The sequence below is a fragment of the Salminus brasiliensis genome, chromosome 13 (assembly GCF_030463535.1).
Source record: "Salminus brasiliensis chromosome 13, fSalBra1.hap2, whole genome shotgun sequence".
NCBI classification, from domain to species: Eukaryota; Metazoa; Chordata; class Actinopteri; order Characiformes; family Bryconidae; genus Salminus; species Salminus brasiliensis.
In genome coordinates this window covers 12052294-12066873 of record NC_132890.1, presented here as the reverse complement: position 1 = coordinate 12066873, position 14580 = coordinate 12052294, and the positions used below count along the sequence as shown (strand labels likewise).

The 14580-nt window shown below is 44.5% G+C and overlaps 1 protein-coding gene across 1 annotated transcript; it reads left to right on the top strand.

The window, feature by feature from the left end:
* The first annotated feature begins 4574 nt into the window (after positions 1-4574).
* On the top strand, positions 4575-14102 carry wnt2 (wingless-type MMTV integration site family member 2). Its single transcript, XM_072694545.1, has 5 exons — positions 4575-4657; positions 5179-5399; positions 9686-9963; positions 10296-10560; positions 13897-14102. The coding sequence occupies exons 1-5, from the start codon at positions 4575-4577 to the stop codon at positions 14100-14102; spliced, it is 1053 nt and encodes a 350-aa protein (XP_072550646.1).
* Positions 14103-14580: the final 478 nt, after the last annotated feature.

Here is a 14580-nt window from a genome sequence, read left to right as displayed (position 1 = left end):
AGTCTCTCCAGTTATTATTTTGATAATTTATTCTGATATTTGTAGATCAGGATATATCAGAATATTGTTATAAGACAGAACTGAGAGATTTTACTGAGAGGCTGCTCAGAGCAAATGTTGATTTTGGTTTGTTTTTATGGAACGTGGCAGAGAATTGTACACATACAAGCTGCTGTCTATGGTGCTGAAATGCTTTTTATTGGTTAGCTGAAAAGCGGATTTATCTCCGTAGCCCTTCGTCTTCATACGCTTCTGGGACCCAGAGCTATGCATTTAAGATAAGGTTTTCTGTTTTGGGTTGCCAGGCATTTTAAAATACATTCATGTGCTTGTTTAGAGCCTGTACATAATGGTCTTAGTGGTTGAGGAGTTTGGGGAATGTCCTGTTTAGGCACCTGACATTTATGTTGGCTATTGGTCACCGATCTTGATTACTTACTTGTTATTGATTGTGTTGCCGATAGGGTTTGATCAGTATGCTCTCTTTCAGAATTCAGAGTGAAACTCATCATGTGATCATTTCGATTTCGATTCGGTCCTATCATTTAAAAAAAAAAAAAAACTTGTCAGATGTGCATGGTTTGCTGACCCCTCCCCTCTGTAGTACAGTGTAGAGTGTAGGTTTATTGAAACTGCATTTTGGCAACCTGTTCAGCAACTATCAGTCCTTTCAATTCCTTATTGAAGTTACTTGAACAGTTTGTTGTTTGCAAAAATGGTAGAGCTGTCTCCCAATTCAAGGGCAGCATCCTTGCAGTATATGAAGGAATAGTCTTCGAAGGCTGCGTAGACTACGAAGGCAGACCTGAAATGAGACTGTGTGATCTATGGCTGATTTCCTGTTTGTGTCAGAGCAGTTGCGTTCCTGCCCTTACCGCTGTGTTGCAAAACGCCGCTCCTGTCGCCTGACAACCTTGGGGACTGTAGTTGGCTATTCAGTTGCTCTCAGGAAATGTTGGCTGATTAAGGATCCATCCGTTGGAAAAGGAGGACGTGTTTCTCGGCTGCGTGCGAAGGATCCTTCAAAATAGGACAGCCTGGTCGCACCCCATGACGCAATCGATATTCGAATGCAGCTTCTGAGAGATGCAACACCTGAATTGGGACACCGCTACAGTGTCACTAAGGCAACGCACCAAAAGCTATTCAAGTACCAATAGCGCCCCCTTATGGAGAACATATTTATCTTGTTATGAGGGATAGAGGGGTGGATGGATGGGTAAATGCCAGGCCCATGGGCTGTGTGCTTATTGTGATCCTATACTTGCCATTGAAACAGTAAAGTACTGTTTTCTCTTTAGGGTGCATATTAGAAGAATTATTAGAATTATTAGCCAATAGAAATGGAAAATGAAAACCAGTAAAGATGAAATTTCAATCCAATACATTTGAGTATTCCCTGTTTCACCTTAGTCTAGTGTAGGTAGTTTGTGGGTTTCAGAGAGCTGAAGGTATCATTGAGGATCCTTATGCTTGCCTTCAACTTGCAGACAAACGAATCACTGAGTTAGTCAGGCCTCCTTTTCTGGAGTCAAAAACAAGCTGAGGGCCTGAATTGTAATGGCATACTTCAGAAATAACCGCTCACATCTCCAATATCATCATTTGTGTTGAGTCAGCCTTAAAGGCTTCTCTGTGGTTCTTGGCTCGCTTTAGAGATTAGTATGGAAATGTTGAAGGTTCTTTACACTCACTCATTTCAATTACAGTAGTGATTATTTAACAAATGCCACTTTAGGGAACCACTCAGGGGGTTCTAATCTTGGTTCTCAAGTACTGTTCTGTTTGAGTGGGAAGTGACCTGTTTCTTTTGGAGGTTTATGAATGGTGGATTCGGTCATGTATCCACTAGAGATTTATGTTCCCACGTGAGTAGATCCGTTAGATGTTGTGCACAGGGTTGGTCTTGAACTAGTCTGCTTATTGAAGACAACATGGCACGTTGGATTCTGGGCTAATGGGAAGTTCGGATGTCAATATGGCATGATCAGCTCGGACCTGTGGTTAAAGTAGTAAAAGCCAGAGACATGCCGTCAGGGACTTCAAGGTCTTTAGTGGAGCCCCAGAATAAATGCGGAACCATTTAATAGCCCTGAAAATAGGGCAATGACTACTCTATGCTCCCATATCAAGGCTGCCTCTCTGTCTTCAGTGCATGGTGTGCAAATCCCATATGTTGTCTGTCGTCTCACGATTAGTAGGATACATGTTTTGAACTTTAGTAGGTTTTTACCACAATACCACATTTTATTGTATTACTAATGGCTTGTGGGATAGGCTAATCCACAGTCCTTTTTATTTTGTGGCATACATGTGTATGCGGTGGGTTTTTAGCCAGTCTTGAAAGTACTAGGAAATGGAAAACTATTTACCTAGATGTTCCACATAATGTGAAACTCTGTTGTCTCCATTTAAATGCAGATCCCACATAACCAAAGAGAACTGTTCACTGTTTAACAGCCACGACTCATCAATATTCAGTATGGCGGGGCGGTAACATGCAACGACCACTTCGGGTCCTGAGAATATGACGTTTTCTGAGACGGCCTTTCAGCATGTGCATCTACTCCAAACTAGATACTAGTTGCTATGTGAACCAGGCCTCATGACCACAACTTGCGGTGCATGATACCACTGGCTGGGGAAGTGATATTAAAAGACGGTGCATAAAGGAACAGAAATGCGGGACATGATGGAGTATCCCTGATGGGCTAAAAGCTAACCCTAGCCTCCTAAAATTGCAGATGAGGCCTTGGGTGATACTCGCATTAGCACAAAAATATATAGCTATATTACAAAAAAAATTATTATTTATGTGTTGTAACACTGTTAAGCTGTTGCAGTGCCTTACTGTACACTAGCCAATCAGAGCAAAGCTCAACAGATTATTCATTAACCCCTTATTCAGGACCAAATCATAGAATTGTAAATGGGTGTGTAAAACTGCATCTGGGCATTGCATCGCCCTGATCAAAGTCTCATACTTTCCATGTAGCCCTTTAAAAGCCGTTTAATGACGGGTGAGTAGGAATAGCAACACTTTTTATTTTCTGGTTTTGATGTTAAAATCTTGAGTCAATACAGATCTAATATCCCTTCTTTAAAAACTACCACTGCAGATAAGCATGTAAAAGTGGACTATCCAGGCTCTCGTAAACTGTGAACTACTCAAAGGGTCTACAAGACGACTTCACATAAACAAACCCAGCTAACATCACTAGACTTGTTATTGGACTGGATCAGATTTATTTTTGTCTGTTCGATATCTGATCCAGTGCATTTTGATGTCATCATCAGTACTCTACTCTCTGCTGGCACTAATGGCTTCATATTCAACAAAGTATCCAACAGTTAGAGCCAATTTGGTGATTCACTTAGTCAGTGTTGTCCTTAACTAGTGTTCAGGTTCAAGAGGCTTGTATTGTCGTTTCAGCCACATGTACAGGTACACACTGAGGCCAAATTTACAACACATCAACATGGTGATGAGACAGGTCCAGAGATATGTAGCACACTGTGGCATATAAGGTATTTCACAGTCAGTTTACTTTTACATTTACAGTATTTAGCTGACGCTCTTATCCAGAGCGACTTACAAGGTTACTCTTATTACAGAGGAGGGCCAGTGTAGTGTTAGGAGTCTTGCCTAAGGACTCTTATTGGTGTAGCGCAGCACAGTCACCCAGACCAGGAATCAAACCCTAGTCTCTCACATGGTGTGGTAGCTTACTGGCCGGTAGTGGTGTTATCTGTTGTGCCACACCAACCACACAGTTTATAGCCTATATAGACACGAGTTACTGAGGTAGAATAGGATAAGAGTATTTAGCAGCAAACACTGCATGAGTAGATGGAGGTGGAGGAGAGGGGAAGGGGAGGGGGGGTCAGTTCAGTCTCAGTCTAGTGTTATGGAGATGTCTTGATATTTCTCTATAATTTTCCTATAATTACACTAATATTTGTATTTTCTCCTAAAGGCCAGCACCTTTCACAGTGACACCCTGACAGTTACCCTTCAAAAATCTTAAAAATATATATTTTTTACATTTATTAAAGATTAAAATATCCTCTTAATGTAAATAAGTCTATAGGCTTATAACCCCCCTCTTTTTTTGAAGTCACATGGACGGTCGTATCACGTTAGAGCACATTCTCCGCGCGGCTGCTTGGACATAAGCCAGCCCGTGGCTGGTGTTAAGCCTGAACAGATACTCGCAGCCAGCTAATTTCTCTCCTCTTCATTCCTGAGGCAGGACTGCGCCCACCCCTTGTGTAAGACAATTTCAGCCTGATAGGAGAAGGAGACCATCATCACGCAGCTTCAGGCAGCAGCTCCTCGCCTCTCCGGCTGCCAGTGTCCGCTCTGCCTGCGCTCCGCACGCACACGATGCTTTTACGGTGAAGGGAGAAGTTTGAGCACCGCGTGTCTGTAGCCTCCAGCGCCTTTCTGACCCGGGATAAGAGACGCGGGTGCAGGCGGGGACTCTTCACATCAGCTATATATGAATCCGTTCCCTTTTTTTAACCGATTGAAAACACGCGCGAATGAGTGTAACCGACGCGGGCTTTGTAATATGAACTTTCTGCCAAGTGGAATATGCGTTTATCTGTCTGTAGCAGCCTGCTGGTTCACATCAAGGGTCGACTCGTCGTGGTGGTGGGTATCTCTGACCAAGATGAGCTGATTCTTTACTGTCCGTTGACTTGATTGTGTGTGTGTGTATGTATATATATATATATATATATATTTAATTATTATTATTATTATTTTTTATTTTTTTATTTTACAGATTTAGTGATGAAAAGATTTTTTTTAACCAAATAAGAAAAAATAATATTTTAAAATAGACTGATTGAATAAAATTGCAATTTTAGTGTTTAAAAGGAATAAAAGAGTGTCTTTGGGCCATTAATTTTAACACATGGGATTTCCATGTAATATTTCCATTGCATTATATGGCCTGAATCCACCCTGATTATATAATATATATTATAAATTATAATATTTCATATATTTAATATTATAAAAGAACGTGTTTTCCTTCTTTCCTGTTTCTTTTTATCTTCAGTTATTCAGAACGTTATGGGCTTTCATTTAGCGAAGCCTCTGTGTGGGGCTCGGGTTTGGAAACTGGAGATGTGAAAGATTCCCATCGCTTCCTTTCATCTCGCATGCAGGTACATGGGCACCCTCGGCTCGCAAGTGATGTGCGACAACATCCCCGGGCTGGTGAACAAACAGCGCCAGCTGTGCCGCCAGCATCCCCGCGTGATGCAGGCTGTTGGGGTCGGAGTTAAAGACTGGATCAGCGAGTGCCAGCACCAGTTCCGCAGCCACCGCTGGAACTGCAACACGGCCGAGAGAGACCACACCGTCTTCGGCAAGCTGCTGCTCAGAGGTGCGTGCGTAAAAAAAAAAATACCCCCTCCCGCCTGTTTTCAGACCAGCCCCGCCCTCCTGTGTTACGATTGGCTATTCGTTTCTATTCACAAACCGTCCGCTGATAGAAAGCTACACTAGCCTGTCAGAGTGGAGCTCGTCTCCAGCGCTGTGATTGGCTAGTAGTAGCAAACAGTTCAACCAATCGGAACAGTGTTAGGGCTGCCGTTTGAAGCGCTTAGCATGGATTACTGGTGTGTTGCACACAGGACAAAAACAGCCAGTATGACCATATAAGCCCCTTTTATCATGATATGCTTAAGAACGTCATCCTCTACAAACGTTGCACAGCAGTACAATGTAAATTAGCCTCCGCATTCAAACCATCCGTGGGAGTGAACATGCACACTAGTGTCTAGAGGCAGTGCACGCGCACACACACACCTAACTGGACTGGTAGGCAGTCACCTCAGTGCCCACAGAGCAACTGGGGGTTAAGTTCACATCAGAAGACAAGAAGGCGCTGTCCCCACTGTTACCCCACCCACCCCCCCCACCCCCACTTCCTGCTGGTCCAGAGGATGGAACGGGCAACCTTTCGGCCCACTTCTCTGACCTTCAGGCCACACATGCCTACATTTTAGTCTTGACATTACTGAAGAGTAAAAAGTCCATTAGAGTTTGTGTAAGTGTTACCATTGGTTGACTGTCCTTTGTAGAATTTAGGAGACTTTCCAGCCGTTTCACGGCTTTCAACCTCTGCAGTGAGAACACATACCCAGAACGGTGGACAGCCACCTAAGCACCTGGGGAGCAACTAAGTGTTAGGTGTCTTGTTCAAGTGCACCTCAGCTATTAATGGTAAAGGAGAGAAAACACTGTTACCTCACTCCCCCTTCATGGCTCCCCTCAGTCTGAACTATCAGTAGGGGTGGGTGATATTAGAGATGGACTGATCAGTGTTTCTGAGGCCGATACCAATTACTGATCGTCTTTGGCCATCGATAACAATCAAGGGTGGGGCTGGATAACACATTAATATTTCTATTCATCATTATTAACCTCCGAGCACTAGCTGAGAAAGCCCGTGAACTCCTGTGCAGAACTGTGGCATTCTCTGAGTTTACTAGTTCTGCTGTGTTCTGGTACTCACTGTACTGGGCTGAGAGAGGGGTACTCTGCTTTCCTGAAGAGCTAGAGTTAGTTTTAGTCAGATCTGGAGTTTGAGGCAGATACGGTAAAACCGCCAGGCTGGCTCTGCACACAGATTTCATCCTGTCTATGAGCTTCTGCAGCCGTACGCAAGGTCCGTATTTCCATCTAGCGGATAAATGAGGAGCTGCAGGGTTCCGTGACTGAGGGGCCTTGCACAAGACTGCAGCAACTCATAAAAAATATGGATCATATGATCTGGCCACTGCTCAGGATCAGCTCCTTATTATGGCTTATCACATATTTGGGCTGAAAATGGTCTGATAATGATACATAGCCAATCAGTCCTTCCTGCTCTGGATGATACGGCAAAAATAAAACATTACAATATATGATGACCTTTTTTGTAAACAAGAAAAAACAACAATCATTTAATGAAATTAAAATGATTAGCATTGTTTTATATGATGCCTGCAGTTGTTCAGTGTTCTTGGAGTGCTAATGGTGCCGATGGTGTGGTATAATTTATCACAACAATGATAATATTTCATTATACTGCACACCCTTGCTAGTCAGTTCTAGAGGAGGTGATGTGGCTTGTCAGAAAACAAATGGGAAAAACATAACACTTTTTTTTTTTGGAATGCTTGTGTGTAAAGCTGGGCTATGGAGCTCAGCTCTCCAAATTGCCTCAGGTTAAAACTATTATACAGAAGTTTCTCATGACTCTGCGCCTACAGAGAAATTCCTTATCGGGTCATAGGCCTGGTACAGAAAAGTAACACCTGATACAGTGGATAAAATTTCCTTTGTTTGCTCAACTAAACTATTGTTTTCAATACTGTATACCGTATGCAATCATCTTCTGCAGATATTATATACATAATGCCTTCAACCTGATAGCGTACTTAGCCAGGCACATAAATCTGAATAAAGCACGTTCAACTGACTGCAATTCTGCTTCAAACACACACACACTGTTCTGAAATGTGGATCCAGACACACACACACACACAAGATTCTCAAATGTGGATCCAAAAGTGCGTAATAAATCTTACACGGGTCTATTGTGGAGTCTATGAACTTTCTAGAATTTCTGTGCGGCTCGTCGCTGCAAACAGGCAGAAACGTCCAACACATGGCATGGGTTTAAGCGGTTCTCTCTCTATTCTCTCATCCTGTGTAAAATCATATTAATGGGAACATCCGCACAGGAACTCGAGGCCAGTCTCCCAGGCCTCTTAGCTGGTCCGCACATAAAAGTTAGGTTAAATCTCTGACTTTAATCTTCTTGCTTGGTATTCAGACCTCCCAGAAAGGCTGCCGACCCATCATGGGGCATTACGGGGAGGCCCTGATTGGCAGGGTTTCTCTGTGGCACTGTGAGAATCTACTTATTGTCAATGTCAGTGCACTAATTTAGAACAATTGCAGGGATTTGGTGGCACGGATCCTCTCTTAGGCCCGCAAAGCTCCCAAATGAAACGCTAAACCTCATAACCCCGGTTTCTGTTGAGCTGCAGCTCCGCGGAGTCGGCTGCTCGCGTTCTTGCTTGCTCTCAGGCACTCACAAAAAATTAACGTTACTTAGGTCTCGCCCTCCGACTTTCCCTCCCCCTCAGTCACTTGCTCACAGACAAAAACACTCTCACTTATACACATACTTTACGGGAACCACATACTTATCTCTTAGACTTAGAGAGTCTTTGATCCTAAAACCGAAAAAGAATACACTCGACATCACAGCATTGTTTTTGAAGACAAACTGATAAAGAGGGGATATCACAGCGCTTTCTGAATCATCAAACGCCGCTCTCAAGCTTCTCTGCCTTTTGGCTAAGATCAAATACAAAGCCTGCTCTTATCAGACACCAAAACTTGGCTTAGAGAAGAGAAGTGGGTGATAGACAATGCTGGAGGTTTTCCATGTTACACCTTATGTACGTTATGGACTTTAGTCTTCGTGAGTTTTGAGACTCTCTAAAAGTGATGGTTTGGCCAAAAAGCATGTGCTTCTTTCTGATGTACCTGCTTAAAACATCATGCATTGTTTTGAGTTGTTAAGTTTCCCGGTACACTTGGTTTCTTGGTTTTTGTCATAAATATACAGTGTGGTTTGTGACACTGTATGGCAGGATTCTTCAGTTCCAGCCCTGGAGGTGTCCAGTTTGGTGATTTTTCTGCTTCTACTAAACCTGACAATCAACTAATCAATTGAATCAGGTCTGGAACTCCTGTATGTCCTTTAGCAATAGAAAAGCATATAAAACTAAAGAAAACTAGAGAAGCCAATAATCACAGTTGCTGGATTACATTTGGGGTAAGGGGAAAGTGACAGAATTTAGATTTGATATAGACCAAACTGTTGCTTTAGGGCAGGGGTGTCCAATCTTATCCACAAACAGCTGGTGTAACTGCAGGTTTTTTATTCTAAACATCCAGCAGCACACCATATTCCACGTAGTTTTCAAACAACTGATCATATATGCTTCTGCTTGGCTGGAATGAAAAGTTGCAGCCACTCCAGAGATTAGACAAGATTGGGCACCACTGCTTTAGAGCGTTTTCAAACCTAGTTTGTTTGCTCGGATCTGAATCAGTAAAGTCAAGTCAAGTTTGTAAGCTTGGAGAGTTTTCCCCTATAGTTTGGTCTGTTTTTACTCTGGGAAAAATCCAAGCACACGAAAATGCATCCAGACAAACCACGTTAGAACGTTCTCTCTGATGATTGGTCAGACCTGGTCCTGTTTTCTGAGCCAGTGTCTCTTTCTGTGCAATTTAACACTCAGCAACAGCAGAGATGGCATTTGTTTGTAGCTTCAGTGATTATCAGCAAAATCACGCAAAGCACACCTCACTACAAGAGCCATTTAGCTCAAACTTGAGCACAGAGTACATTTCGTACTTGGGTCAGATCAAGGTCAGATCACATTCTCACCACAAACTAACTGCCCTTTTGGAAACTCTCGAAGGTTCTCGTCATGGTTGTTTTGGTCTGCATCCTAGTGCGATTACTGTACTTACAAACAAGCCAGTGTCCGATTTAACCAGACTAAAATGTGAGTGTGTGTGTGTGTGTAAAAAGCCTTTAAAGTAGCCCATTAGTGGGATCATCTCTTTCATGGCATCTCCTTTCTGCTTTTGCCTGCTCAGGCAGTCGTGAGGCTGCTTTCGTGTACGCCATTTCCTCAGCGGGCATGGTTCACACCCTGACCAGGGCCTGCAGTCAGGGAGAGCTGGACACCTGTGCTTGTGACCCTGGAAAGAAGGGCTCGTCTCGAGATGCCAAAGGCTCCTTTGACTGGGGCGGCTGCAGTGACCATGTGGACCACGCCATTAAGTTCACCCAGGCATTCGTCGATGCAAAGGACCGAAAAGAGAGGGACGCACGGGCACTCATGAATCTACATAACAACCGTGCGGGAAGAAAGGTAATTATCGTTTGCTTCATTAAATGAAACTTGAGAATCCCCAACTGTTAATTGCAGGTGGCACATCTAGGACCCTAGCTCCTAAGAGGAGAGCCCACAACGATGCTTCTAGGCAGCTCTTATTAGAGCTGGGAGCAGGGTACCTCCCCATAGCCCAAACACAACCTTACACAAAGCACAGGCAACAGCCAAGAGAAACAATTATCTAAGGCCATGATTCCAGAGAGCAAAACACAGTTGCAAAATCTGCCATCATAAGTGAGCTGCTCTCGTTGGTCTTGCAAAGTCCAAATAGTCCTCCCCCCCTCTCTCTCTCTTTGCCCATTATCCAGGCAGTGAAGCGTTTCATGACCCTGGAATGTAAATGCCACGGGGTGAGCGGCTCGTGCAATGTGCGGACCTGTTGGCTGGCCATGGGCGACTTCAGGCAGACAGGCGACTACCTGCGCAAGAAGTACAACAGCGCCGTCCAGGTGGTGATGAACCGCTACGGTACAGGCTTCACCAGCGCCTACAGGAAGTTCAAAAAGGCCACCAAGAACGACCTGGTTTACTTTGAGGACTCACCCGACTACTGCATAGGGGACCACGAATCTGGTGAGTGTGAACTGGGGCAACAGAAGAGAACACAGAAGGTTGTGTGTTACTGTGGACAATTTCACGGCTGTGATTTGGACGCAGGCACGAGCTGAATGATGGCGTTATTTGCAATGGCGCACAACCTTGAGTGGTCAATTGCTTTTGTACAGCAATTTTGCAAAAGAAAAGGTACAGCAAAGGTACATAAATGGGGTAAATGGGTTCTTCTCTAAGATAGAGAACATCTTGTAGAGGTTTTTTTTCACTGACAAAACACTGTTTGCTAAGAACATTTTTTAAATATTATAAATATAGATCGCCTACCAAAGCACAGTTATAGCTGCTGTGGGTAAAATGGCTATTGTTTTTGCCTGGTTGTCATGAGGAATGATCCAGCTGTGCTGAGTTGTTTATCTCAGCAGTAATGGAACACACTTTTCCACCACTGCACAGCACTTCAGCAGAATTCAACCTCTGCTTTATCCGTTGTAGTGATCACACACCCCAGGCCTCCTTCTTTAACCTTAAGGTCATGGCAGGACCTAAAGTTGACACAACATTTTGAACCGGGGTAGAATTTCTACTGCTGTAGAATTTCTACTGCTGCCAGACTTATTAGTCACTATATGGACTTGTTCAGTTCCACCAGCAGCTTAGCTGACCTGGAATGAAGGGTGGGTTATTGGTTAGATAAACTCAATACTGGATGGCAACTGTAAATACTGGGCTCTCAAGAGAAGCACTTTGGAAATAGATATGCTAACCAGCGCACACATCAAATGACAAATAAAAATGTCCTGTTTAATTGTATTTATTTTAATCAAACATTTACTGCCCTGATTAATAGCTTTACTTCTGGCTTCCTTTTTGAACAGTACATTTACATTTACGGCATTTAGCAGACGCTCTTATCCAGAGTGACTTACAAAAGTGCTTCGCTACAGTACTGTATACACTGAGAGCAAGTTTATGCCAGTGCACTGATACAGCCAAATATTTTATGTTCTGGCAGTTTCTTAGTTATGAGAGAAGAGGCAGGCATGGCAGAAGCTGAGGCAGAACATGGGTTCCCAGCCTGTATCACATGCCCCTGTTAGCCCCCTGTTCCTCCACCACCTGCACCTCCGCCTACAATCTGTAAGGCATTAGTCTTGCCCCCCGAACACAGAGAGAATGTAATCAGAGAATGGAAGCCATTTAGCAGGCTATTACATTCACAATAGTCATAACCCAATCTGTAACCTGAATGCTGCCGCGCGGTCCCCCCCCCCAAGGCAGCAGACTATCTCTATCTGTCTGTACCTTTTTTTTTTTGCTTGTGTGTTTGTATGTGTGAGCGTGTGTTTGTACTGAATAACACCAGGTGTACCTATGTGGGGGAATGGGAGGGGTAGGGGTGCCTGTCAGGCTGCGGATGATCCTGGCTATCAGGTGACACCATGTTTAAGGCACATTACCACAGATCTGCAGACAGCACAGGAGCTGAAACACGATCCTTACTCGCAACCGCTATAAATTACTGCCCTCGCCAGCACACCTCTCTGCTGTCTGCCCTGAACAGGCAGGAATATTTAGAGAGGTAGGTCATGTCTCATAGCTTCCCACAGGGTGCATGGATGATCTCCTTGAAAGATCTGTAGGCCCGCGTCTTTAACTTTTATGAACTGTGAATTATGTTTTCCCACCATAATAGCTGACCATGTATAAACAAAATGTGCAGGATTGAATGATATACTGATATACAGAGAATACAGCTATGGTCTGCATCACATTTATATCTTTAAATGAACTCCCTCGGCCATATAGCGTTCAACTTGATTGAGGTTTGCGTCCCGGAACAAAAGCTAGCAGGATTGTTTTGAGACCCCTGAGCCGCAGAGAAGCAGTACAGTGCATTAGCATTGATCTAAGCACGGCGCAGCGTGAGAAGCCTAAGCTCTGAGAGGTTTGTTTAAGGGCAGTCTCAAGAGGGCAGACGCTATAGCTCTTCCCCCGAAAGTGTGAAATCAATTTCCAGCTCCCACCGTGGCCCCACATGCTAAACTCATCTCTTGGCACTCCTCTCATCTTAATTCAATAAGCAGACGCACCTCAGGTGGAGGCTGCCCATGATGTAACCAATATCGGCCCAGCATACCAGCCTGCTGGAGTACTGGTGGGAGGAGGGGGAGGTTTTTCTTTTTGGGGAGGGGGGGGTCTGGGCTCCTGGGTCATGCCCAGACACATGCCTGCCTACTCACAATTGCGTGCAAGACACCAGCAGTGACATATCAGGGCTGGGGCTACCAGCAGAATGGAGCTCCTTTTAACTAGGGTTGGAGGAGGGGAGGGGGGGGTTGGGCCATGGCTTCACCTTCAAAACATATTCGTGATCCAACAATTATGGCCATAAAACTGACGGCTGAAAGGGTTATGCAAGACGACTGACATGAATCCCTTCTTGTGTGTCTGAAAAGGCCAACGTCAGTGGGCCATGATTGTTTGCATAGCGCTAGTCGTGAGTCTGAGGGCCCTCGCGCGAAAAGCCGAGGGGGGAGGGGGGACTTTTCCCAGGGTGTTGCATGAAGGCCAGGGTTGATACAAGGTCTTTAACAATTTCGATATCAGCGGCCGATCAGCGCCGCGCCAGCCTTCGAGCCGGTGGGGTTGTCTAGATTAGAGCTGTTGAAATGAGCACGCGATGAAGACTCACGGCAGCGGCTGAAAGCTCCTATCATCAGTCCCTCATCTCATGAAGGACCAAGCGGTCATCCCCTTACCTGCCGCAGACAGCCTTGCTGCTTCTTCGGGACAGCTTCGCATGGGGACCAGCAGACGTCTGCCAGACAAATAATGCCGACAGTTTAGCCCATGGCTGCACATTAGTTGTATCAATGTTTTGCCCACTGACATCCAAAAAGTACTTTACAGCTTTTTGAAGATGAAGTCGAATACGTCTCACTGGTAGTCCATTAAAAATAAGTTTCTGTTGATACATCAGTGTTGGCACAAATGGGTTATGAAGGGCTTAAGGACCTTTGCTGTCCAAGTGTTCAAATTTAAGAGTAGCTCTAGGAGTTTCTCTGGCATCCCTTGATGCTGGACTACAAAGACAAGAATGGACCAGTCTCTCTGTACTTGATGGCAATGGTCAAAACCCAATCTGCACCAGGAGTCCTTTGAGCTTTAAGTACAGCTCGGCTTGACCCACCATCCGCAGACTGAAGACCCATCTCTTCCAAGAGTACTTAAACTAGCTAAGGATATTTTCTGAGTAAACAGTGAAGAACCTTTGTAAGTAGCTCTAGAAACGAGCCTCTGCTGAATGCCCTCCAGAACTGATTGTACTCAATCCGTCCATCTGTTCTGTTGCAGGATCGGTGGGCACGGGCGGGCGCGTGTGCAACCGGACATCACAAGGAGCCGACAGCTGCGAGGTCATGTGCTGCGGCCGCGGCTATGACACGTCGCGAGTGAGCCGCACCACCAAATGCGAGTGCAAATTCCACTGGTGTTGCGCCGTCCACTGCAGGGACTGCCATGAAGAGGTGGACGTCCACACCTGCAAATCCCTTTCATGATTCATATCACCACCAGCACTGGCCCCAAGGCTAAAGATATGAGCCAATGCTGACAAAGCATCTGAGTGTAGCAGGGCTGATCTAGGATGGTATATTGTGACTAGAAGGATTGGTAATCGGAATGGAATGCATTTACATGTGTGGCACTTTTGGATTTTAAACATTACGTTACAGAGGCAGGTGAACATACCAACCAAAGTTTTCATTCACACAATTCCCCCCTTAAGCCGGTGAGTCAGTATATAAAAAGTAGACAAAAGTAGATAGAAAATATACGCCATATATATTGACAAAATTCTAATGTTAAGATGGCTGTTAATACTTAGTAAGCATTTTTTTTTTCACCACATACGCAAGACTGAGATTACTTAACTAGTTTGCATTTTACACAGTGATAACTGATGACAAATGAGCTTCTGTTACTTGTTAGATACATAAGCCACGTAGTTCCAGTGCAAACCAGACGATGCGAACTTTG